This window comes from Corvus hawaiiensis, chromosome 15, assembly GCF_020740725.1.
Source record: "Corvus hawaiiensis isolate bCorHaw1 chromosome 15, bCorHaw1.pri.cur, whole genome shotgun sequence".
Lineage (NCBI taxonomy): Eukaryota > Metazoa > Chordata > Aves > Passeriformes > Corvidae > Corvus > Corvus hawaiiensis.
The window spans coordinates 470,416-496,496 of NC_063227.1; the positions used below are offsets into that span (position 1 = coordinate 470,416).

Here is a 26,081-nt window from a genome sequence, read left to right on the forward strand (position 1 = left end):
TTCATCATGCATTCACTATATTGCTGAGAATGGGAAAAATGTCAAATAAGGAGGTGAAACCTCAGGCCTGTCAAAGCATTTAAATAATAGCATAATTCCCGCCATTACCACAGTAGCAATGCTTTGGCCAATCTCGGTCTTGGCAAGACCACATCAGCACTGCAGTTTTTCCTGTAAGCAGTCCCTGCTTAAATCGAGTGTTGTTTCAGTGGTAGAGAGATTCAAAATACACATTCACGTTTCCCTCTTGTTTTAGAAGCCAAACCCCATCAGATTCAGTGAACTCCAGCAGTTTAACATGATAGTGAATGGATTTTTCAGGCTAGACTGGTAAAGCATCGGGATTCACCAGTGCCTGCTTGTTACCTCTTGGTGTCCACATCTGTCGGCACACCGACCACGCACCATGCCAGCCCTGCTGGGTACATGGAGAGAGGGCTAAATGGGCAGGAAACCTTTGCTGCCTCCTCCCAACTAAGGAAGGAGCTCATCTTCAGCCTCCTGTGCCCATCCTCATAGATGTTTGCAGGAGCTGCCTGTAAGCAAAGGCCACTTTTGTCACAATGCATTGGTGAAGACCCTGCATCTGAGAGCCACCTCTTCCACCTCAGGCAGCCAGCCATGAGCCCATCCATGCAGAAATCCCAACCTCTGCAGAGCCCTCAGGCACGGCACAGCTGTGGTCCCAGTACCGCGACTGACGTGGTGGTGGGCACCTCTAAGCACAATGCAGCTCAGCTTCTCGGTCACACTGTGGCAGTTGCCTGCATGGTGACACCAAGAGCTGTGGCAACTGCCAGCCAAGCCAAAACAGTGGATACTGTCTTATCCATTGTCTTGTGGTCCCATTCCTGCCACCAGGAAAGGCAACTTAACAGGATCTGAGTCTAATCAACTGTGGCCCAGCTCTCCTCTGTGCCCTGGGCTGTTGGCAGGGTCCCAGCAGCAGAGGACAAGTCCATGGCCCAACACTGTGAAGGTGCATGGGTTGGTGAGCCGCAGCCCCACGAGGAGGTCCCCTGCACGGGCTGTGCTGTTCTCAGAGGTGGTTGTTCTGGTTGTCCTCCCTGTGTGTACCTCCACTTTTTGTCATGGTCTCTTGGATGCTGTCATGGTGAGGTCTCACCCTTGGGGATAGAAAAGGATGATTGAGTTGTGAGGGAAAGCCCAGACAGTGCCAAGACCCCATAGTGGCACAGCCACCTTGGAGCACCCCACTCCCTGGCATGAGCCGCCACTCACTCCACAGTTCCTCGAGCCCTGAGCCCCCCAAGCTCCTTCAACACAGGGCCCCCACAGCCTCCCTCCCCAAGCTCCCTCAGCCCTGGGCCCCCCAAAACTGTCAAAGGCTTTGGCAAGGGCCAGTGCCTCTTCTGCTGCCTCTGAATCAAAACTTACTTTTCTCTGTTGAAAACAATGAAGTCCCTCTGGAGCATTTCCAGGTGCTTCTGGAGGTGGCTGGCCTTTCACATCAGAATGGAAAAATAAACTAGATCAGGAATAAATTCACAGTTGACACAGAAAAACATTTTAAGGACAGTTTCAATGAGACATGGCGATATGTTTAGGCACAGAGCATCTTTAGCCCTGCAGTGGGGAGAATGGCATTAAGGCTCTCCTCTTGCAGTAAACCTGTGCATACACATTCTGCCTTTTGCCACAGGGAAGATGGGGGAGAGTTTTAGGAATAAACTCGATCACAAGGGGAAAAAAATTATTCTGTTCAGTTTGCTGTGGTCTTGCTAGATGGCAATCATTGAAAAATGAAAGACCTCCTTGACCACATGCTTGTACCTGCTTGCTCTCACCTGGGATGAATTGCTTTTGCTTGTGTCTTTCTCCTTCTTAGCCAAGCGCTTTTTTTTTTTGTGAAGAGGTTTGGATTCCAGGATCATTTCTTCCAGTTCAAAGGCTGGGTCACAGTTCAGTCTGCCTTTCTGGAGGGGAGAGAGAGGTGGCCTTAAATGATCAGAGCCTGTCTTAAGGAGTCTCTTATAAACTGGACTGCATCTGGGAGCGGAATTTTGTAAAAAAAATGGACTCATTATAATTTCACATGCAGCCAAGAGCACTGGCCATACTCCTGATATACTTTATCAGTCCCTTCAGCTAGGGGCCATATTCAAGGCGTGACAGTGGCTCCTTTTGTGGTCCTGCATGTACTCTGCACTTTGGATGCTTTGGAGTGGCAATGAGGAGGAGGACAGTGTCCTGGCTGGGTTGTGCCTCTTTGAGAGTAGCACAACAGCCAGCAGAACTGGTCTTCAAGCAATACAGAATCGTACCCACCACAGAGAAACCCAGAAAAAAGGGTGGATATACAATTAACAGATATTCATACTTCAGCCCAACTTCTGCTGAAAACCAGTTGGAGCAGTTGGACTATTCTCTGTAAGGGTTCTGTTACTTGTGTGCTGTTTTAATTCAATTTAAAAGGGCCCAGAAACACTAATCTAGTGTATATGCTATTTACTGTTAACAATGAGGTTGTTAGGGGAGGCATTACAGGAGAAAACAATTCCCGTAAGATGGTGGGTGATCCCCAGGCTGCTGCTGAGCCCATCCTGGTGCACTGGGTGTGGGGAGCAGCTCAGCATGAGAGGGCTCACAGGCACTGTCCATCCCACACAGATGCACAACCCAGTGGGTTCTGCACCCAGAAATTCTGGGAACATTACAAACAGGGCATGTCAGTTTTGGGGCACCCACACTACAGTCTCCCTCCACTACTCTTTGCTACACTGGGAAGAGACAGCTCTGCCCTGGTCACTCTTTTTCCCTTGTGACACCTCATGCTTCAGTGGAAATTTGTCAGAATGTCCCATGTCCCAGTGCTGGGTGTGAGGAACCTTTACACTCAGATGGCCTTACCATGGGAATGAATTCTGGCATTACTCTTTTCTGGAGAACAGCATCCCAGTTCACATCAGACAGATACGGGAAGGACTGGATGTCCTTTAGCTGAGAAAAACGTTTCTCGGGGTTCAGCTCGAGCAACTGCAGCAAGAGTTAAAGGGAAGAGATGACCATCCCCACAGCATACACATTCTGTGGAGCAGGGCTAAGGACACATGGCGCCAGAGACACCGCATCAGTGCTGGTACTTGGACCAGTGCCTCTCCTGCTCTGGCACGTACCCTTCACCAGGGTACGTGACAGGCTCAGCTCACAACCTCTAACTCTGTTTATTCCCATTTTTACGAATTACTTTTATCCCCATTGCAGGAGCAGGCAATGAGGCAGTACAGTGGCATTAAACAACTTGTCCAATGTTAAAAATAAGCATCTGTTTGGAATGGGGAGTTCCACTCAGGCCTTTGTGTTCTGCTTTTAATACTGGATCAGTAAAACATCCTCTTTTTTCACTCTACCAAAGTAATAATTTTATTCCAGTGTGAATGCATGCCTTCACACTGCTTATTTTCATCATTTTTTAACATTGCCGTAGGGATTACTTGTGTGGAAGGGAAGAGTTGAGGTTGGCTCTGTTCAAGGATTATACATTGCATAAACTCTGACACCATGCACTCCTAAAACAGAGCAGGAAAACCAGAAGATCCAAACCCTTCGGGGAGGGTATAGGCAAAGTGACTCGCACAGCCCTCCTCATGCTGGCATGCAGCCAGTTACACAGCAATGTTCCCACTGGCCAGATCCCTCTGCAGAGCTCTGGACTCCAGCCTAACACCAGCACTGCGGCTCCACGATGATAAGCATCTGCCTGGGACGTTAATAAATACAGAAATCCACAGGGGATGGTTGAGCCAGAAAGGAGCCACAGTTGACTTCATGTATAATACATATGGCTGTTAAACCAGATGCAAAGGAGCACTGGGAAATTTAAATAATTGTGACATTGTATTATTTATTCACAAGGGAGCCTCCATGGTTTGCAGCCTGCTGTGGTCCAGGGAAAAACTTCCAGCATAGCAACACATAGGACATCTGCAGTAAATATCCCTGTATTACTGTTAGGCTTAATGAAATACTGGCTTCATTGAATTTTCAGCAAATGGAGATATTCTTCAATTTTCTTCCTGGAAAATACACCATGGTTCTGTCTCAGCAAAGAATTGACAGCCTCTTTTCATTAAAATGTTTGATCATCTATTTCATTAGAAATTATAGAATACATATACAAATTATTTGGAACAAGAAATAGTTGAAAGCTACATTAAGTACTACTTTATTGCCCACACTGATTTGAAATTAAAAAACTATTTAAACTTCCCTAAAATTTGCTGCCAGTGATGGTATGCAGGGGTTAAGTGCTCAGTTTTGCTACCACTGTTAAGCCATAGTCTTGTTTACTGAAGCTATGGCTTCATTTCAAATGGGATTTCAGCTTCAAAATGCTTCCAGTAATGATTTTAAAGCAATTTTGATAACAGCTTTATTGAAAAAAAAATTGCAGTGGTACATAAACCACATGCCATCAAAGGATTTCAACAGTCTCAGCACTTCTTGAAAATATTTCCATTATTGGGAAAAAATTGCTGAGAATTAAAAAAATTTAATTTTGGGGCTAAATTTATTGACACATATATCAATATCTGCTTCTAAGTCAGTTAATTCCCAAAAGCAAAGTTATAGAGGAAACTCTGGAAGCCAAGGTTGCCCATGTCACCATTTGCAAGGGCTTCCCACCATGTAGTGCAGACGCTGCAAGTGGCAAGAGCACCGGACACTTCCTAGCCCCTCGCCCGCCCTGCAGCCGCCCTCACCTTCTTGATCAGTGACACCATGTCCGGGGACCACGCGGCAGGGTACATCACTGTAGCTGTCTTGAACACATGAGCGATGTCATCTGCGGAAGTGTTGGACCGAATGTGATATGGCCTCTGTGGGAAACGCCACAAGAAAAGCACTTGAATTTATCTGCTTTTTCAGACTCCCTGGGAAATCTGGTTAGAGCCCAGAAGCTTCACACAATCTCACTGTCCAGTCCGCAGCCTCCTGTGGGACATCTCTCCTTGTGTGACCATGGCTCAGTTGAAAAAAACAAAATGTCAGCAAGAACTAAGCTAATAAGTAGGCATTTAACAGCAGGAAAGGCAGGAGCAAACCCCAGAAGTCAGAGTTATCAGTGGGAATTTGCTTGGTCTTTTCAGTGTTTTTATCTTACAAGGCTATGACACATAGTGCTGTGGTTAGAGCACTCCTGATACTTCACTCGTGCTGGGGACAATGCCGGTGAACAGGAGACAAATGCGTCCCAACAATAAAATCAACTCGGAAGAGGATGTCCCAGGAAGGGTCACCAGCCTCAGGTGGGCGTCAGGACGCAGGGTGACAGTCCCTTCTGCCCCATGGCCAGTGTCATGTCACTGGGATAGGTGAGCCATTGCAGAGGAGCACATGGTGCAGTGGAACACCAGGGACTCCTCCTGCATCAACATGCAGTGTACAGCCAGTGACACTGCTCAGGTAAAGTCACCTCCCTGTTTATTTTCCATCTACAAGAATTCTGCTGCCTAACCTGGAGAGAGAACTTAAAATGGCAGAGTGTTTCCATCTTGAAAGTTTTGATTCACAGATTTTTACCTTATTTTGGGGGGAAGACGGCAGGAGGGTATTAAAAGTACATTTAAAGAATAGTAGCCATAAATAGTGAGATCAGATCAGGTGCGGTGTGCTTGACATGTGCCAACGCTAGATGGACCTCATGGTCTCCTTTCACTTCCCCCACGTGGCAGCCACGCAGGTGCCACCATCTCAACATGGCTGTGCCATCAAGTATGAGCACAAAATAGCATTTCTGCTCCTGCCTTTAGAAGCAGTGCCATCAACGAGATGCAGTCCTGCCATTCATTTAGCATTATATGTGGAAAACTCAAATATTACATTGAGATGTTTACAGAGAGTGCATTGCCTCTCAGTTACCTAACAAGTCAGACAGCCACATCTCCTCAATGTCTGCTAAACTGATCTCTCACAAGTGAGACACACAAATTCGACTGAAAAAATCTGTTCATCAAAATGTTTTTCAGGCATTCTGCAAAGACTGATGATAGAGTTTTTAAAAAACATGTTTTGCATACTCATACTGAAAAGAAGCTTCAGAGCCTCACAAGATTTTAAACATTCCTCTTTAAATTACATTCTTTTGTTTAGAAGAATGTAATTTTTAAAATTTTGTCCCACTTTTTTACACAACACTTCCAACACACTGATGTATTTGTCTATCTACTCGGCTCCCAACGTTGCCCAAGTCAGCAGCAGAGCCCTGATGGCACAGGCAGGGATTGGGCTTTTCCCATCATTTGCTCCAACGGCTCAGTCTTGTTACAACAGCAACAAGATTATTTTTTCAAGTTTTCTTTTTTCCTTGCAGGATAGAAGCTCCAAGTAAAGGACACTGCAGCCCAAACTTCAGGAGCTATTGCTTGTTTGCCTTGTCCCACTTATACCAACCCCGGGGCCCTCAGCCACAGTGGGGAACTGCCACAACATGCTGTTCTGTATTGCAGCAGCTTCTCTGAGCTCTTAGCCATGATCACAAGAACCCTGGTGAAGATGTGGTCTCTGCTTCCTCTGCTGTAATAACCCCTAAAGCCTCGAATTCATCTTGGCTGTCTCATCTCTGTTATAAAGCATTAACCTTCCCAACAGCATGTCCAAGGACAGAGAAGGCCAGGCCATGAGCCACACACATACCCGAGTCCTGAGCAGCTCATAGGCAGTGACTCCCAGTGACCACCAGTCCACGGCGAAGGAGTAGCTGGTGGGTTTTGTGGAGTTAAACATTTCAGGTGCTGTAAAATACAGGGGAGAAAAAGTTGCCTAGCTGCAATCCCAAGTGGGAACGAGGAACACGGAACACCTGACCCATGCCCTTCCCGTGCTGCCATGCTCCTGCACCAGGGCCAGCCAGTAGCCCCAGAGTCCTCTCCACGTGAAACTCTCTGTGCTTCTCTGCCCCCAAGGCCCCAAAAGAACAAATTCCTTTTACTGACACAGGAGTTCCCATCATTCACAGTAAATGTCCTCCAGAGTAAGCACATTCACTCAATCTAGGCATAAGGTGGCCTGAGTATCTCTTCATCTCCCTGGTGAAGAGTCTCTGCCCCTGTCAGAGCTCAGCAGATCTGCATCTTGGGAAGCTGTTCCCATCCCACTCATCTCTTTGTTCAAGCACTTCAGTCTGGCAGAGCCCAAATCCAGTCTCAGCCATCAATGAAAGCAGCTCTTTGGGAACATTAATATGCAGCATAAATGCAGACATGGTGCCAACTGCATCCTTGGCATGGAAAACCAAATTTTAACTGAATGAAGCCTGAGAACCACAGCTTTTAATGGGAAGCGGGGGGAGGGACCAACTGAAATGTTTTTTCTTAGCCATTAGATTTTTCACTAACGGGAAAAAGTACTTCAGGGTTTTTGCACAACCTGGGAGTCAAGAATTGCTCTAAACCAAACAAAACAAGGAGCAATGTTTTCTTACAACCACTCACTTGGCCTAAACACAGAGTAATGTTAATTTTTAAAGCAGTCATTTCATATAAAAATTCAAATTATTGCTGGTGGTACAGCAGCATAAGACTTTCGTGCTGATGTACTGAGGGACCAAATACAAACTGATGTGCATAATTTCCCTTCTCAAGGGTAGCAGGAGTATTTCATCATTGCTACACAATGTGACTGCTGCTTGTGAAGTGCTTGGGGATCTCAGGAGTGCAACTATCTTAGTTAATAATCAAATCCATGCTGTACAGTGTGGCATTATGGCGCTAAAATCTGTATTCATGGTGTGCTTGCGTCAGTAGACGGACACACACATTCCCCAGCTGCACTGAGGCATTTCTGGAGAGGGACTCCTGTTCCCACCCTGCGTCTCCTCTCCAGGGTTCCCCTCACTTCAAACTGTGTATGTTTTGATGCGGAACAGGAAGAAAAGGGTCCAAACTCTAATCAAAAATGTCTTCACTGTGTACCACCACAGCAGTCCACCCAAGCCCATAGAATGGTGATTCAAGAACATGCAACTGCCATTGGTTCTCACCCATGTAGGGCTTTGTGCCAGCAATGGTGGTGACATGGCTCTCCTTTGTCAGCATTGTGGCGATATTGAAATCGGTGATGTGCACATGTCCTGAAAGACAGAGGCTAATGTATAAGATGGTTGGTTTTAATTTCACACAAGAAATAGCTCTGAATCAGAAACATAAAGCAAAATACTCCATGGAAAGGAATTTCCAGGAAAAAAATTCTGGTGGGAGAACTGACAGAAAATACTTCAGCTTGCAGGCTGCTTGCAGATGTCTCTTGTTTTTCCAAATATTCCCTTATTTTCCCTCTGGGGAACCAGAAAATATAAGAGTTCTCCAAGAAGTAATTTAGTGATGATTGTTGTGAGTCTTCCTGTATTTTAGGAAAACTGCACTTTTCTCACAGAAAAAAATTCCACTATGTTTAAAAAAACCCCAAAATCTTGAAGTTCAGCTCCCTAGTTTTTTGCCATCTGGTGTTCCAGGTATTAAGCGCTCCCTCCATTTTCCTCTTTAGAGGATGCCTCCAGAATGGAACCAAACACCTTTAGCAGGCAGCAAGAGTCTTGCACAGAAATTCAAACATCATGAAACTCCCTTGGGGGAGGAACAGGCTCTGCTGCCATGCCTATAATATGCACAGCTGCTGCCTGTGAACCAAAAAAGGAAATAAAAAAGGTAGATGTGATCTGCAATGATGAGAAAGACAATGCTCCCACTTAGCTCCTGCCTGTGCTCTTACTTGATTTTTTTCCTAAGGCATTTAATTTATTATTCCCCATTAACTGAACCACTGTCAATGAACGGAGCAGTCCCACAAGGTGATGCAGGTGATCAGACACAGCTGGCTGCACAGAAGCAAGTCTCTCTGAAACTTGTGGTTTGGTTCAGGCGAATTTTCCTGATCAAAAGCAGGCAGGCTCCATTTCCCCACCTCCTGCATCTCCTCAAGCACTGAGCCCGCTCACCCCTGACAAAGGTGGGTTCACTGTCAACACATCGGCTGTTCTGTTTGTAGTGTTTTGCAGCATTGCGCCCTTGGCAGTAACAGAAGGGAGCTGGATTGCTGCTGTTTCCACTAACCACAGAGGTCGAAGCAAAGCGACTTTTACTGACACAGAGGCTGTGACACCACCTTCCTCAGTCATTAGCTTCAACAGCTAGAAATTCACTGCTGCACTAGTTCATGAGTCAAAGCAGAGTAAGATCACCTTCATAGGTCTAAAAGTTGATGCTCTGGCAATAAACTTCTGTTGTCTTCTCTGGATGCCATGAGCATTTCAGTAAGTATTTATGACTGTGCCTATAGATCTATTCTGTGAGAGCAGCAATACAAGTTGCCTGCTGCAAATACCTGATGTAGCTGGGAAAACTTGGGGAGTAAAAGTAGAACTTGTGATTTCACCTAAAATCTCTGTATCATATCCATGTTCCCTCTGTTGAGCCATGGCACTGCTGGGAGAGCATGAGCCAGACATCGGCACTCACCTCGCACAGAGTCCCTGACAGACCTATGGAGCCCTCCCCACTACTTACGCCATCCACTGGGCACTCAGTCCCCCAGTCTGCCCACTAAAGAGTGGCATCACATTGCTGGGGAGCACTAGGGAGGAAGAATGATATCCAACTGCCCTATCTGGCTACGTCCTCTGCATCCTTGCACCGTTTTCCCTTTCAACGCTAGCTTTCATTCCACTTTGTGAGAAGCTGTTTTCAGAAATACGAATCATAAAGGCTTATTAAGAATTTGATATTCCAAACACAAATGTGACTTTCTCTGGATTCATCTTTTAAATTATTCACTTCAAATAAATGACAAGTTTTATAAACTAGCCCACTTGAGAAATGACCAAATCAAGCCAGTGAGGCTGAGGAAGGGGGTTGGGGCAGTACGAGGCTGAACAGTGACAGAGAGCTACGAGGTGGGAGCTACTGGTGCCCACAATGGGTTTACTGGGGGTTGCTGCTGGGTCAAACCTTAAGGCTTGTGTCTTCCTGGTTGCTTAGCATCTCTAATTGCAGCCAGTTCTGAACCAGCATGGCCAGAGCTGCACTCAGGCACCACATGAGGCTTCCCCAAGCCCAGCCTGCCTGAAACTGGCATTGCATGATCAATCACTGGGTTTGCCTTAAGGCAAACAATTTTCTTATCGTATTTTACACCTTTGTTACTTCATAATTCCTTCATCTTTCTAGAACATCTTTAGTGCAAAAAAATATAATGCTTCTGCAGATTCATCCAAGAAAACATTTTAAAGAATATGAAACTAGAAACCCCAGGAGTTATGGAGCATGGAGGCTACTGGAAGGGGTTTTTTTCACCTGAGATGAGAGAGCAAATGGGCCATGTGTGCCATGCCTGCATTGGCATAACTCACCCATTACAACACTGCCCTTGAGTTCCTTCCGGCAGTAGTACAAGCAAGAATACTGAGCAAAGCCATTACAGGGCTCTTGCAAAAAATCTCTGTTTCACTAGAGATAAAACTGAGCCTTTCTTCAAGTTTATTAGACAAATGACCTGGCCAAAATCTCCTGATTAATTAGTCACAACTCCTGGAAACTGCCATCTGTTATATTTGTTCATTCCCAGGTGAGCTATGCTGTCACTGAATCAAATTGATGAACATGTCTTTAAAAGAGGAAATCACTTTGTGCTTGGAATGGCTGCTGGATGTGTCATCTGCTGAGGGCTTTTTCACTGGGGGGACCTAATCTCAATCTGTGATGTTGAACAATGGCTCTTTCCTTGCACAGAGAGGTATTTGTCTGATATTCCACTTCATTTATGGCTCATGTTAATTCCTTGGCTGAAATTGATAAGGTAATACAGAATGTCACCAACCAGGGTGATGGAGGCAAAAGTGTCAAGTCCATGACAGTCAGTGTCAGGATAACACATTTCAACCAGTATGTGGCATCATGAGAGGCATTAAAAACTGGAACCAGCCTCCTGCACAAAGATTAAGTGATGTACACAAGGGCTCCTGTAACTCCCTTGGCTATTAACACCCACAAAAAGGGTGCTGGCATCTGCAAAAAAGCTGGGGGCCTTTCCAAACTTAAATCTGAAGGAGTCACAGCTGGAAACGAGCTTCACAGCTGGAAAAGTAGATGTGCCAAAGGGCAGGGTTAAGGGACAAGAGGAGTATAAAAATATTAAGGACTGAAGTCTGACTGCTGAAGGTCTTCAGGTCCTTCATAGTCTCAGGGGACTGGTCCCAAAAATTATAAAAAAATTAATGTTAGTAAATTGCATCTGCTTTGTGATCCCAGGTGTGAAAGCCTGGTGATGGGAGAGAAGAGAGAATAGGGAGCTGCAGCTCTGCGCCACAGGGAAAGAGATACTGAAAAACAACCATGATCTATTAGGCTAAATATAGATAAACATGCAGCTACAATAGCAGCTGCCTTGGGGACAAGAAAAAAACGAACTCTGTGTGTGTCCAAAGCTTTCTGTATGCCTTGGAAGACAAACCTTTGCGGCCATGGATGAAGAAAAGGAATACTACAAGTCACAGACAAAAGGACATTGGACTCAAGGGTATGTCCCCAGAAAAAACACTCTGAAACCTCTGCAATAGAGAGTTAAAAAATCACAGTGAACAGAGAATAGACTCAAAACTCATCCTGAATTGTAGTGTCATTAAAGAAGTTAGTAGGTTGTGTCTTTTGGGCTGAATGCAGCTGCAGACATGTACAGAGCCTTTTCCTATTTTTTTTTTCCCTCTTCAAGGAATGCTGACCTACATTCCCACAGCCATGGTGATCCCTCAGGAAGCTGTGTCATCCCAGTCTGAGGGGTACAGAGGTTCTGGGAGAATGGTGATGGGTCACCAAAGCATCGAACTGACTGAAGGCAGTCCCACAAAAGACGGGCAGCCTGGAGCCCCAGCAGTGCCAGGAGTCTGGCTGGAGGAGCAGGTCCCCAACACATCAGGAAGGACAGAACTTTCCACAGTCTGTGTATGGGGCAACAGCCAGAGAAGGACTGAGCGAGGCAGGACAGGGGCTCCAGCACCTGGAGGCAAAGCCACTTTGCTGCCAGCTCCTAAATAAATAATCAACCAGTGCTCTGAAATTAGAGGTCGTATGCAAACAGATCGAGCCTGGGCTCGATGCTGCCAGGCAACCCTGGTCACACACACCCGGTCACAGAGCCAGGCAATGCCTCCCTTGGGAGCTGCGGCATCTCTGCTACAGCCTCTGAAGTGATAACAAATTCAGGTATGCCTCTTCCCTGCACTGACTTTTTCTCTTCAAGCACCTTGCTGTAGCTGCTAATGAAAATTTCTCACAATAAGCCAGTTACTTGGATTTTTTAAAAAATATGAGCTAACAAAATGTTTCTCTAATGAATTACAAACCAATAAATACCAGACAACTCTTCACTGCGAGATCTTTGCCAGGAAAAAAATGTGACTGAAGGGCCATGCAAGGATATAGTCAGGAGTTTTGCCCAAGAAAAACTACAGAAAAACTGATAGCAACATTTATAACATACCCAGCCCCAAAATCCTCTTCAGAGCTCCCTCCCCATGCCAAATGCTCAAGGAAAAAGAAAATACATGAATGAGGATTATCTATTGCACCATAATTAATTCTGTTTGTGAGCACACACTGCACAAACCCTGCAGTGACACAAGCATTGCCCTTCAAATGAGGCATTTTGAGTAAGTTTTAAACAAGACCCAAGAAAATGTTAAAATCAGGTGTGCTGGGCAACAGACCCCAAGCAGCGCCAAACATATGGTCCCTGCCAGTGCCTTGTGGGGACACCATCAAGTCAGTCAGCCAAAAGAGGTGTTGGTTAAAACACCAAGGCAACCCCAAAGCATCACAGGTTGCCCAGTGCCCTGAAGGTACAAGACACTGCTGCTCAAAAAGCAAGAGACAGCGAGTGGAGCACAAAAGGATGGGATGGTCCTGCTCCTTGTTAGGCTGAGGGAGAGAGAGCAACACCAAATGATGGCACCAGCAAGCACGGAGACTACAGCTTGGGTCTCCTCTCTCTGACTGCTTTTATACTTATGCATGACCACAAAGCACCTGGCACTTACCGTGCTCATCCAGTAAAATGTTGTCGGGCTTGATATCTCTGAGAAGAAAAGCAGAGGAAAGACAGCCATTAGCCTAGAGAAGTGAGAGGAAACACGGCTGCAGACACCTCAGGAAAGCCCAGGCTCTGGGACCCTGGCAGAGACACTGTGCCCTCAGAGCCTCGGGGCTTCTCAGCTCTGATGTTCCTGTTTGATTTAGGTGTAAGAGAATGACTAATCAAACGGCATCAGCAGCAGTGGGTACCTTTCGAAAGCTGCAGGGGTTGGGGTGAGCAGCACTCAGGTCTAAGTCCACCCACAGTTAAGTTAGAGCTTCTTTTAACTGTTTTCCTCCTGTTACTTTTCAATCTGTTTCGATACTGTATTGAGAAGGGTTCTCCATTCACTCAGTACACATTAAATTATTGTAACATCTCTGTTCTAGATACAAATGGGTTACCCACAGGTTTTATTCCTGAGTAAAAGAACCCCACAAAATATTACCTATAGCAATTCTGTAGGAAAACACTTTCACTGAAGGGAGAAAATGTACACCTGATACTCTGATACAGCTGTGTTCACCTGAGTGACTTTACAAACCATTACCTGGCTTTAATGAGCTCATTACACCAGTCCCCACTGGGCACCTGGCCAGCTGATGCCCCAGGGAGAAGGTCCCAGCCGAGAGGCAGGCAACAGGTGCAGTGACCCTGTGCCAGCTGGTGCTCCCCACCAGGCCCAGGAGTTCCAAGTGAAGAAATGAGCACATTCAGGATTTTATCTTTAAAAATTCAATCCTTAAGACACATTTGAGTTCTCCAAGCCACCTGGAATCAAAACCCCACAATATATCTACTTGTCATCTAATAGCTTACAGGTCTCTGGCATCTTGTCACCCAAACTACTTCCAGTGGGTTATAAACATTTGTTACCTTCCTGGTGCCATCCCATCATACAGGTGAATATGGGGACAGGCATTGTTACCAGAGCACAAGGCAGTATCAGGTAAGTGGCTGATTTTCCCCCTAAGCACAGAGAAATGGTTTCAATTTTTTTTTTTTATTTTTTAATTTCTACTGTGGCTGTTTCTGATCGCCCTCAGTCTGGCATGCAGCCTCTGGAATTACACCAGCACAGTAAGATCATTCTCAGGATGCAAACAATGACCAGAGATAATTCTGGTTATTGTTCTTTTGTATACTTCTTTTTTATAAACTGGTTATATCATTTCCTAACCTAAAATATATTAATATTTCCCCTTCTTTTACATCCAGGTGGGAAATAATTCCAGCCTGAGTTTGCTGTCTCTGAACAGTTTTGTTCAGCCAAACAAAGCCATTGCTTCCCTGTCTCCTGATGTTCTCAATTACAGCTGTTTCAGTGTAATTGACTCAGCTGAATCACTTTATCAATCAAATACTATCCCACTGGGTTACAGTGTTAATTAAACAACTTGCATTACAGTGTTAATTAAATAACTTGCCATTTTTACAGCCTGCCATACATGTTTTGTTGTACTTGAGTTACCTTAAACACATGCAGCTGTGTGAAAAGCACAATGCAATCTCACCTGCAGTTTCTCCCACTCCTATTCACACTGGGGCAAAGATCCATGCATGTAAAGCACAAAACAAGCAGCATGAAAGAGGAGACTCCTGAGAATGTGGGAGCTGACCCCAGCGCCCAGCCCGGACTGCAGCAGAGCAGAACTGCTCTAGGCTCTTGTGGCTGCAGGGACAGGCAAGGGGTCATTCTGCCCTCACAACCTGGACATGGCAGCTGGACACTGTGGACAGGAACAGGCATTCATCCTCACCAGTGCGTGCCTTACCCACTAACAAACAGGACCATTTTAATTTTACACTTTCCATGCTTAATTCTTATACTGCACAAGAATGCTCATGTGGAGTGGTATTTCTAAATGAAGTGACCTCCCTGCAATTACTGATGCTATAGTCCCTCCCTGTTCATCCTCCCTGACAGCAGCTAACTTGGCTGAACTCTTGGGCCCCCAAGGTTTGTGCTGTCCATGACACCAGCAGAAGAGCTGTGTGTCCATCCATCCAGAGGCAAACCCTGCTTCCCAGCCAGGGGAAACCTCTGCCTCCTCTGCTATTCTGCAAGTTTTCAAAGGTATGGGAAAAGCTCATGCATTTTTTCACTGGCCATGAGAAATTGTGGTAGCCAAAAAGAAACTCTCAGCACTTCTAGAAAGGGATTTACCTCATACACAAAAAAGCTGTGTTTGGGACCAGTCCTCTTATTTTGGTGCAATACAGACAGGGGGGGCAAAGAGAGACATCTTCAAGCATGAACACAGGAGTTCTGACTGCTGACACCTACCCTCCCTGGACCAGGATGGATATTAATGAGCTACAGCTAATTAAAACCTATCAGAGACAATTATTTGCAGGATCAGCGGACAACCAAATTTGCTATTTCCCAGCTACCCCAGAGGGAGAAGTCAGATGCTCTCTGCTGTATATGAAATACTTTTCTTGGGGAAGCCTTATGTTTCACATAAAAGCAAATATGTGGGAGAATATGTTGTTTATCACTTAAGCTTCTATTTGTCACTTCACATCAAAGAGGAACAAGCCTGCCCACAGCATAGCCTGTGGCCTGGCTGACCTGTGGATGATGTGCCTACTCTGCAGGTAGTCAAGGGCCAGCACCAGCTCACAGATGAAGAGTTTCACAGTTCCCTCTTGGAACCGCACATTTTGTTGGAGATGGTAGCGCAGGTCCCCTCCAAGCAGCAGGTCAACCACCATGAACATATCCTCTTCATCCTGAAATGAGTACCTAAAACAGCATACACATGGTTCAAGGACATTAGCACTGAAAAATGACAGGTAATAAAAGAACCTCTGGGAATACTAATCATTTCTTGGAATTTTTCACTTGAGAAATTACAATTTCATGACCTTTCCATGCTCCGTTTCCCACTATTGTCACACTTATGATGACATTAATTTAGTCTCAGATCCATAAGATCTGAGAACAGATTGCACGAACAACTCAAGATGGGCCTTCTGCCTTCTCCGAGCACCAATGGGAATTGACCACAGGAGCAATGCAGAGGAGCCCAGGACCAGCACAGCCCTGCCCAGACCCCCAGCACTGGAGGTCTCTCTGTCAGGCACTGGCTCGCATGGCAGCAGTCTGTCCATGAACCCATGTGCTCAATACAACAGGGGGGCAGCTGGTCTCTGCTGGTCCTCTGTACACGACCTCATTTGATGGACTGTGTCTCTCTGAAAGGGCCTGACAACCAGCTTTCCTCATGGATTTTTCTTTATCAACATCCTGATTGCTTGATGTGATGAGCAGCACTACAAGCCAGACTTTTAAATGCAGGTGCGGTTATGGTGATAGCCAATACCTGCCTGCAGGGACACTGCAAAGGAACACATGAACAAATTATCTTGTGCTGTCTGCAGGGGACAAGGGAGATAACTGCTTGTTTAACTAAACAGGATTCCCCTGAAACAAGAGCCCCAGTCAGTGGAACACGCCAGCTGCTTTCAAGACAGGCTTGAAGCATATGACGAAGGTCCGGTCTCGAAGGTGTCTGTAATTGACTGCACTGACTCAACCAGTGAGCCAAGGAGCCATGTCTTACCATAAGTTAACCAAGAAAGGGTGTTCCAGGCCCTGCATAATTTGCAGCTCCTTGAAAACATTTCTCACTTCATTACGCTCCACACACTTCTGTTTGTTCATGTATTTCATGGCGTACATCTTCTTGGTGTCAGTCTTTTGCACCACACAGACCTAAGAGAGCAAATCGGGACAAATCAGAGATGATTTGTCAGCAAATTTGGGCAGGTAAAACCCAGTGACACGAGTGCTTTCCAGCAGCTCTGGCAGTGCCCACAATGCCAAGGCACAACTCCACCCACCGATGCTGCAACACTGGACACTGCCTGGGAATCTATTGGGTATTTCACCCAAAGAAAAATTTTTGGGGGAAGAAGAGAGGAAGGAATTTATCATCACAACATGGGAGACAGGGAATCACAGAGAAGTCAACATTTTATTTAATGCCACTCAGTAACCATCATGTCCATCCCTCCCACACTAGTTACTGTTGGGAAGAGCCCCCTCCACCACAGAACTACAGGTCAAACACTGGGACCAGCACTTGATCCTCACTTTCCTGAGAAGTGTCACTCAGTTCACAGTTAATCTTGGGCTTTGTTTAAGGGGTACTGGGCTTAGAATTTTAACCTTTCTTATATGTCACCCAATCTAGAAAGAAACATGGCTTCAAGGAAGGCCTCAGAACCTGTGAGAGCGCAGCACAAAACAGGCTTTGTTTACATAATAGTTCAGGAGTTTGGGAGGAACCTGATGCTTAATAACAAACACTGTGTCTCACAGAGAAACATTTAACACATTAAATAATGTGTTAAAAAAACTTGCCAGGATTTCATGTTGATTGTAGTTCTTTATCAAAAATGCATCATGATGTTCAGTGCTGATTTGTTGAGAAATAATAGAAAATGCTTTTTCAGAAATCTAATGAAATTCAGATCATTTGATTGATCAGTTTCTCACTTTAATCTCATGTAATATGATTTGTGGCCACAGAATGGATAAGGAATTGGGCTCTGATTTCCTCCTGATGACCAGGAATTAAAGCTCAGGTCAAGGCTCACTGATAGTGCATGGGCTTTGGTTCTGTACTCTCATGTGAGCCTCCAACTCATCCATTTCCACTCAGTTACATCTCCAGCTGTCCACACGGTGATTAGTTCCCAAAACACTCACTTTTCCAAAGCTGCCCTTCCCAATAGCTCGCAAAATCTCAAAATGGTCGAAGGTAACTGCAAGAAAGAGCAAACATTTCAATATTAAGTGGCTGAGCAGACATTTGATAATATTATGTTATTTCTACTTTTTCTCCGTATGAGCTGAGAAAAATGAGGGATGCTCTGGAAATGTTCTGTTCCTTTTGAAGATTTGGGTGTTCTTTAAACTTGGCGTTTAACAGGGGGGTTTTTTCTCTACAGTTCAGCCATGAAGGCAAGTTCCTTAGGTCAGCCTCTGTCAATGGCAGATCAGGCAGGAAACCACCAAGTGAATGCTCTCACTCTGCCCTCCTGCACTGTTAGAGATATTAGCCTCACCTTGCTCCTGCTGAGAACAAATTCAAGGCTGAGTCCATAAAACCCTTGTATCACATAAAGATACTGCCATTACCTTTTCAGGTATGATGGCACAGTCTAACCATAGCAAAGTTTGCAGTAACCAGCTACAGCACTCAGAAGGAATGCAAGCTTTTAGGCACAGATGCCCTTTCTCAAAGCTGGAACAGCTGTAAATATCAAAGTAAATAGAAACCGATGATGATTGAGAAATGGATGTTTACCAGTCAGACCATCTGGGAGAAGGGTGGTGAATACCTGCAGAATAAAAAGGGAGAGTGAAGATGCTTATCACCTGCAAGGAAAGAGGAGAGTGGTGCCCGCTTCGGGGAGAGGTCAGCTGCTGTAGCCCCGTGCCATGACACACAGCCACAGCTGTGGGGAGAGGGGCATCTCTGGTCCCTGGCACTGGGACCCCGCATGGAGCTCTGCAGAGCAGGGCAGACCACAGCATTAACAGCTGGGCAATAACATCTGGAACAGCTGCAAATCCAGAGGAGTTAAGCTAGCAGCCACATTTTGTATGTTCACACCCTTCATCCCTATTGTCCTTTACAGGAATGCTTTCATGAGCATGTTCACACCCTCTGCCTTCTTGTTGTTTAAGACTGAGCTGGGTGTAAGAAAGCTAAGTTGCATACTTTATTAAAGACTCTCAAACTAGGTGCAAGCACATTTGCACTTCTCTCTGGTTTAGCTTTCCTACTAGCCCCAGCTTTCACAGGGAACTAGTCCAGAGTCTTGCTCCCAAAGAACACTGAAATTCGTGGTGTCTGAATCAGGAACCAAACATGTACTCTTCATTCTGAATCCACACCTACAGATAAATCTCATTTCCCTGCCTGATAGCATATAAAGAAAAAGCCAAAGCTTTTGCCCTTCAGGGACAAAATTCACATACTCTGCCAGCTCAGACAAACTGTGTTTAAGAGATGCAAAGAAAGATAATACAATTGCCATAAAGAAGCAACTGGTGTATAATCATGAAACACTGTTTTGTAAGCAAGGGGTCATATTTCTAAACCAAGGTTTAAGGAACAATATTTAGGTAAAAAGACACGGTCCCTAACCAGCCACAAAAAACATCCTTAGCAAAGACCAGTCAACGTCGCCGAAATCCCCAGGCTCATCTGTCAAGCCAAGTCAATGTTTTCAGGGCTCAGGCTCCCCCATCCCTGTTGCCCACCCCAGCACAGCACCACATGGTCTGTTACAACTCATCTTCCTTTTCTCACTATTTCCCCAATTTTCACTGTATTCTCTCCCTGCCTCTCTCCTCTGCTCTGCAGCCTCAGGAAAACAAGTACTGCCACACGACTGGGAACAACCATGCCAATCCCTCCATACCGGGGAGCAGGATGTGACACAGACCCAGGCAGAGGAACAATAACACAGCTGATGCTCTGCTTGGTCCAAGGGAGATTTAAATCCAGAACAGCTGCTGGTGGGCTGAGTAGGACAGCACCAAAGGCCCACAGAATGATGTGCGTCCTTCTCAACCTGCTACTGTCCTCGCCTGCTATTTCTGCTTTATCTTGCAGCAAACTTTCCCCCCAGCGGGGGGAAACATCTGGCTGCTATCCCCCCAGGACACTTCCTACACCCTTCTGCCCAGGACCAGCACAAACAAAATCTGGCTTTTTGTATGGTTTCATCTTGACTACACCAGGAATCAGATCACCTTGTAGCCTTGAACCTTCTGTCTGGTTATTACATTTTCTTTTCATTTCACTTGCTCATTATCCACAACTGTCTGCTCAGAGGAAATGCTGAGAGAAAAATAATCCTGTCACCCCACTTCAGCTGAAGGTAAACAGAACCCTTCAAGAAGTTCAAACAGAAATCATGGTGCCACAGAAAATAGTGAAATTATAGCAACAGCAATTTGGAAAAATATGCAAGAATTGTTAGGACTGGAAATGGAGCACCTACACCACTCGTGCTATTCCACCGACTGTCACAGGTCCCAAAGAGAAAGTCTCCCTGTGGCACAGCTGCAGAGATGGGACTGGTTCCCAACACCTGCAGCCTGGGGGAGGGACCTGCCCATGCCAGGGAGCAGTGTGTTGTTTCCTACTGTACCCAGAAGCTCTTAATTAATTACAATTTTAATTGAAATCAGAATGAGCACAAGATTGTGACATCTAACGTGACATAGCCTCTGGTCACCGATTTGCAAGATAATGGAAAATTCCCTAGGGGACATCTCTGCTCCAGCTGGGTTCCTCTCCCCTCAGTATAGTAAAACATGACTAATTAGAGAAAAAATGTGCTACCACTTTTCAAATTTGTGCAGGGCCATGGAAACAGAACTACACTAGTCTGCATGCTGTGTCAGCATGCAAGGGTGGCCCTGAGCCCACTGAAACCTAACAAACTGACAGTGAACCACCTGACATGGTCGGGACAGGACCTTTCCTGGCATTGTGTTTCTCAGTCACAGAAGCTGATGCTGTATGAACACTGGACCCAGAGAGAGACCCAGCAGAGACCAGCCACTCCCAGGAAAATCCCACAGCCAGGGCACATCACCCTGAGGAAGGTGGTCAGGAACAGAGCTGCTCATTATCCCGAGCAAGCATAAGTGGTTGTTTATGAGAAATGCCAATACTGAGCATTTAAATGCACCAGGAATAAAATCTCCGGGAAAACCTCACAGCAAGGATTTCTTTTGCACTATAGAAACTGGGAAAAAATATGAAAAACAAAGAAAAACTGCAAGCAGTTGCATTAATAATTTGGAAACTGAAGCTGGTTTAGCTGAGCAGCTGCAGACTGGCAGTGGCACCTCATGGCACATTGGGACACTGGTTGATGGGGTATCCAGCTCCTCATACATTTTATGTTTATTACTATGTATTTGTATTTATCTACATATGCATATTGCTGTACCTAGGTAGAAGCCCATATCGCAGTCAGCAAGCTGACTCATGCAATGGCAAATACATTTATGGAGCAATCTTTCACTGACTGTCTCTCTAATCTTGGCAGCACGGGGACTCTGGCCTCCAATACTGCTCCCAGCAGTACTTTTCCAACTCTCCTTTTCCAGACAACCGAGCCTGCAGGCTTGGCCTCCCAGTGCCTGCAGGCAGCCTTGCCCAGCTGGGCAGCCACCAGGAACACCCACAGGAGCATGCATCACTCCAGCCACCTTCACACCATACTTCCTACCAGTCCTCCCTACACTGAGACCTCCAGAACGAACCTCTCTGGCCTCCAGAGCAGCAGCATTTTGTCCCTGCCTTCGAGGTGCCTGGCAGTGTCCCAGGGACACCTCAACACCAAACCTCTGCTGACGATCCTGCTTTCAGAGCCAGCTGCTGGGAGGGGAGGCAAAAGGACCCCAACATCAGACTGCAGCTCTGTAGGGACCATGAGCACACTACTGCTGCTACTGCTGACCTCCACACACCTCTGCTGACCTGGGATGCCCAGGCACTTGCAGCCTCAGGACAGGTGCTGGCTGTGACCCTCACAGTCAGTCTGCACTGGAGAACTCTGCAGTCCCAGACAACAACCAGGAGAAGCTCTTACCATCCTCATTCCCATCAAAGGGTGGTGACTTGCTGGAGGTGGTTGCCCCCATGATGTGTTCAGCCCAGGCTCAGCACTTTCCACTCCTCTGGGTTCTGCTCCCACACTCGAAGGCTCTGGTACAGTGCTGATGTGGGTCAGTCCTGTCAGACGTTGGCAATGTCCTGCTGATGCATCCTGGAGAAGGCAGGAAGAAAAAGTTCATCATCAGTCAGGATGAAGAAACATTTACAGCTTGCAAATGTCTCACTGGAGATTCATTGCACTGAGGACAAGACTGACTGTCAGGGAAAAGCACATTGTAATGGAGCTTACTAGAGAAACCAGTAACACCATAACCTTGTAACTCAGATCAGGACTGCTGCCCACTACAGGAAGGGTAGAAATAGACCAGCAGACCCAAAGATCCAAGGATCTGGATCATGTTTGCTGTTTCATCCAGCATCTATTTTGTAGCTTCAGGGGTGACTAATTGTAGTGAGGTCAATATCCAAGATAAATGAACATACTGACTTGGCTAGATAAAAACAAAAGGCACTTTTGACTACTGAGGTCATGTGGAAGGGTAAAAGCTATGGAAGAAGAAATTCACAGTGTCAAACTTTTGATTTAAGCAGTTACACAAGTTTTTCATTTGGGACAAAATCATACCATTCTGGTATTTTTAATGAAAAGATTCCATGTAAAAAAATCAAGGTATAGTTTCCACTCAGGTTCTTCAGAATTTTTTTTTGGATATGAACTATGAACAAAACAGAAAACCTGATTTCTGGCTTGGTGCTGGCTGCAGTAACTGGCTCTCCCGTCCCACTGCAAAGGGACAGGAATTTTCCAATCTCCCCTGACATATATAGGAATGCTGAAGCATAGAACTCTGTAGAATTTAGTGACACTTGAGAGAGCCTGAACACTCTCTGTAGGATACAGCAGCCACTATGTTTTTAAAGCATTCACATGCAATGCACCTTTATGTGCTTGTTTTTGATACTGACATCCCTGTGACATACAAGTTTATTCCTTGTTGGAGGTACAAAGCCCTAAAAGAACAAAATGAGGGAGTGACAGTGCAGCAAGATCTGGACTGGGTCCAGCCCAGAGCATTCTCCAGGGCATCCGTATGTTCACTGAACATTTTCTCAGATCTACACTCCAGAAACGCCTACTAACTAACTTCACTTTACTTTAAATTAACTAAATTATGTTACTGAAGCAGAAAAGGGAGGAATCATAAGAAAGATGCTGGAAAAAAGAGAATTACTGGGAACTGGGTCTATCATGGGATACTATGAGTTACCCCACCAGCACACCCAGCTCCTTCTCTCCAGCTAACCAAAATAAAATCTGAATTTCCCACCTCAGAACTGAAACAAGATCCAGCAATAAAACAAATGAAGCAGCAAATGTTTATGATTCCCATCAGTGCTTCTGAAGAGAACAGATCAAGCCTTTAGTCTCAAAGCCACAGCGGTACCTCTTTTTGAGCTCCAAAACTTACTCTTCAGAGGAAAAATAGACTTTCAGACACAACAGTCATAAATCAGGTATTCATATCACAGGTTCCCAAGGAAACTTTCTTGCACAGCAGTTTGGAGCCGAATTCGTTTTTGAAAATACGTCAGTACATACAAGCTCTGAGGAAGGAGTGCAGATATTCCTTGAAGTTAAGCTAGCCTGAGTAATAATTACAAGGATTTGCACCTTTACAAAGTGTAGCTGGGGTATGGTAATGATAAATCTTTCACTGTTTCCCGCTGCAAAGTCACAAAATTATTAAAATCATTACTTTTCCTCGGGCCAAGCCTACTAAGGCTTCCACGCTAACATCATGCTCAGTCAGACCCTGGTTCCATCAGCAGCGTGGCAGCAGCTCCACTCCGCAGTGCTCCTCATCAGTCACAGCGGGAATTTTACAGGCGTGAAGGCAGCCTCCGGCTCCCAGCCCCGGAGCCCGCAGCACACCTGCACATGGCTGAGCACACCTTAGTCCCAACAGATGAATGTAAACCCAAAGCAAAGCACAGGAATCCAGCCACCTGCGTGGTTTGCACTCGCAGCGCGAGCAGGATGTGCTCTGAGGGGGACGGGAGCGCAGGGGGACTGAGGGAGGGGCTGGAGGTCCACCCGAAGGATGGGCAGCAGCCGCACCGTTGGAGTCATCCCTGATGGGGACTGCCGAAACCCTGGATGGGGACGGCTACCTCCAAGGGTTCACAGACCATTTCTCTCACCACCTCTGCACTACCCGAACACTGCTCGGAGGGAAGCTGTGGCTCCGCCAAGGAGCCGGGACTGGGCGTTGACACAGCCCGGAGGGACATCACCCTGAGCTTTGGTCCCAGAGGAACTAACGATGACCCTGAACTCCCCCGCAGCCACAACAGCGTTGGGGAAGGACGAGAGCAGGTGCTCTGAATTTCACCATCAGTGCACTGGGCGTCTCCTACGGAGCTATCGGTGTCTTCTGCGGTTCTCCTCGCCGCAGCCAGGCCCCCGGCAGCACGGCCCCCGGCCCAAATGCGCTGCGGGCAGCGGCGGAGCTGCTGCCGGGGAACCCCGCACGTCCCGAGCCGCCGCCAGCAGTGAGCGACCTCGCCCCCCCCCGCCCCGCCCTGCCACGGGGACAGCGGATCAGACCCCGGTCCGGGGAGGTGCCTACCTGGGGGGAGCGGAGCGCAGGGGCCGCGGTGGGACCGAGCAGCCGCCGGCGCGGGCGGCAGCAGCCTGGGGGAGGAGAGGAGCCGAGGAACCGGAGCAGCCCCGCCCGCGGGGTCCCGGCCGGGCTCGGTGGCGGCGGGAGGAGCCTGCGGCACCGCGAGCGACACTCGCGTGGGGCCGCGCCACGGACACGCCGCCGCCCCCCGGGGCCGCCGCGCCGTCAGGAGGGTGTCCCTGTCCCCGCCCTGCGGCGAGGAGCGGCAGTCCCTCTGATGGCCCCACCGCCCGAACCCGCCGCCCCTCGCTGCGGGGTTATCCTTTCTCTTCTACAAGCGTCGTGCCGTGACTTCTGCTGTTTTTGGAAGGGTGATACAGGCTCTGCTTTCCGTGCCTGGGTGCATACACCCCCGCCTCGGGGGACAGGTCACATAGGGGGATCCCGTCGGAGCCTAGCCTCGGTCACTCTGATCTGGGTAAGGCCGAGTGCCGGGGTCACGCTGCCTCCCCTTCCTGTTCGCATTCCCACTGTAAGGATCCCATAGGAAGAGAGACACCTCACTGCCCACCCCATTGTCCATACTCTTCGGACACTGGCTTTCCCCCTCTCATTCCTGAGTGCTAGGAGCAGGCTCAGACTCCCAGGGCTCTAAGGGAGAGCAATCTTTGCCCCAGGGAGGACAGAATTTAGAGCAATTACCCAATTTTAGCCGTATTCATGTATTACTTGGAGAAGAACCAATAAGCCGAAACACAGCTGGGGCTCCCCTAAAACTATCTAAACCAATTCACATTGTCTGAAATATAGACCCGTGGGCTGCAGAGGGAGAAAGAGGCTAGATTCCTGCAGAGCTGGCCTGGACCAGGGAACAGCTGTCCTCAACACCCAGCTCTGAGGTGAGGACACGTACAAGGGCTCCCGGGCCAGGTGAGCTCTATGTCAGGACACCAGCTCCTGTCCTGGGAGATGACCTGCACAGCCCTACAGCAAGGATGGGGATCCAGCAGTTACCACGCAGAAGTCAAGTAACAAAGTGGTTTAAACTAAACCATCTGTGGTGGGTAGGATAAGGTGTTCATGCTGCAGGGAATGGTTAGTGATTTATCTACAGCTCCAGCATCAGGGGATGCCCAAGACTTCCTTCCCAGCCCAAGGTCAAACTTTACCTTTCAGAGGACCCACCTGTGGTCTTCTGCATGTCCAAAGCAGCTTTTCCTGAATAGACTAAAATTTGCTGGATTGAGAATCCTTTGACCTTTCACATGAGTGATTTAAATGAAGTTTGAAAATTGTTACCTTAAGTAATTAGAATTCTTTTCTAAACATTATTCTTCAGATTTTATTTCCAACAGAAGCTAGAATCCAGGACAAATTCAATAAAATTAGTGGACTCAGTTGTGGAAACGTTACAAAAGTAGTAGTCCAGAGTTGGTCCCTGGGTCATCTGGAGAGTTTCAGGATCTCTGTATGTTGGCAGAAATAAAATATTAAAGCCTAATTGCTGAGTAAGCCAAAGAAACAGCAAATGAGATAACAGAAGGCTCTTCTGCAACAGCTCCTGTGAAACAGCCAACTCTGTTCCCCACAGGGCAATGGGAGAAGACTGCTCTGCTTGGTGCAGCAGAGGGATTAATTTTCCATGGGAAACAGAGACCCCGTGTCTTAGAGCTGGGGCTTTGGTCTGCAATAGAAGGAGGGCACACTTAGAAAA

At 46.8% G+C, this 26,081-nt stretch overlaps 1 protein-coding gene across 2 annotated transcripts; it reads right to left on the reverse strand.

Moving 5' to 3' along the window:
- On the reverse strand, positions 1 to 24,495 carry STK32A (serine/threonine kinase 32A). 2 transcript variants are annotated; one of them, XM_048320306.1, is made up of 13 exons: positions 24,374 to 24,495; positions 21,718 to 21,894; positions 17,804 to 17,859; positions 16,653 to 16,804; positions 15,659 to 15,832; positions 13,049 to 13,086; positions 8,003 to 8,092; positions 6,658 to 6,755; positions 4,725 to 4,841; positions 2,872 to 2,997; positions 1,809 to 1,937; positions 1,399 to 1,463; positions 1 to 1,127 (listed from the first exon to the last, which is right to left on the reverse strand). In XM_048320306.1, exons 2-13 carry the CDS (start codon positions 21,767 to 21,769, stop codon positions 1,040 to 1,042), a joined length of 1,185 nt encoding a protein of 394 aa, XP_048176263.1. In that variant the 5' UTR covers positions 21,770 to 21,894; positions 24,374 to 24,495; the 3' UTR covers positions 1 to 1,039. The 2 variants fall into 2 exon arrangements, with proteins under 2 accessions (XP_048176263.1, XP_048176264.1); XM_048320307.1 differs by lacking the exon at positions 1 to 1,127 and having other exon boundaries at positions 1,411 to 1,489.
- Between the last annotated feature and the right edge of the window lie 1,586 nt (positions 24,496 to 26,081).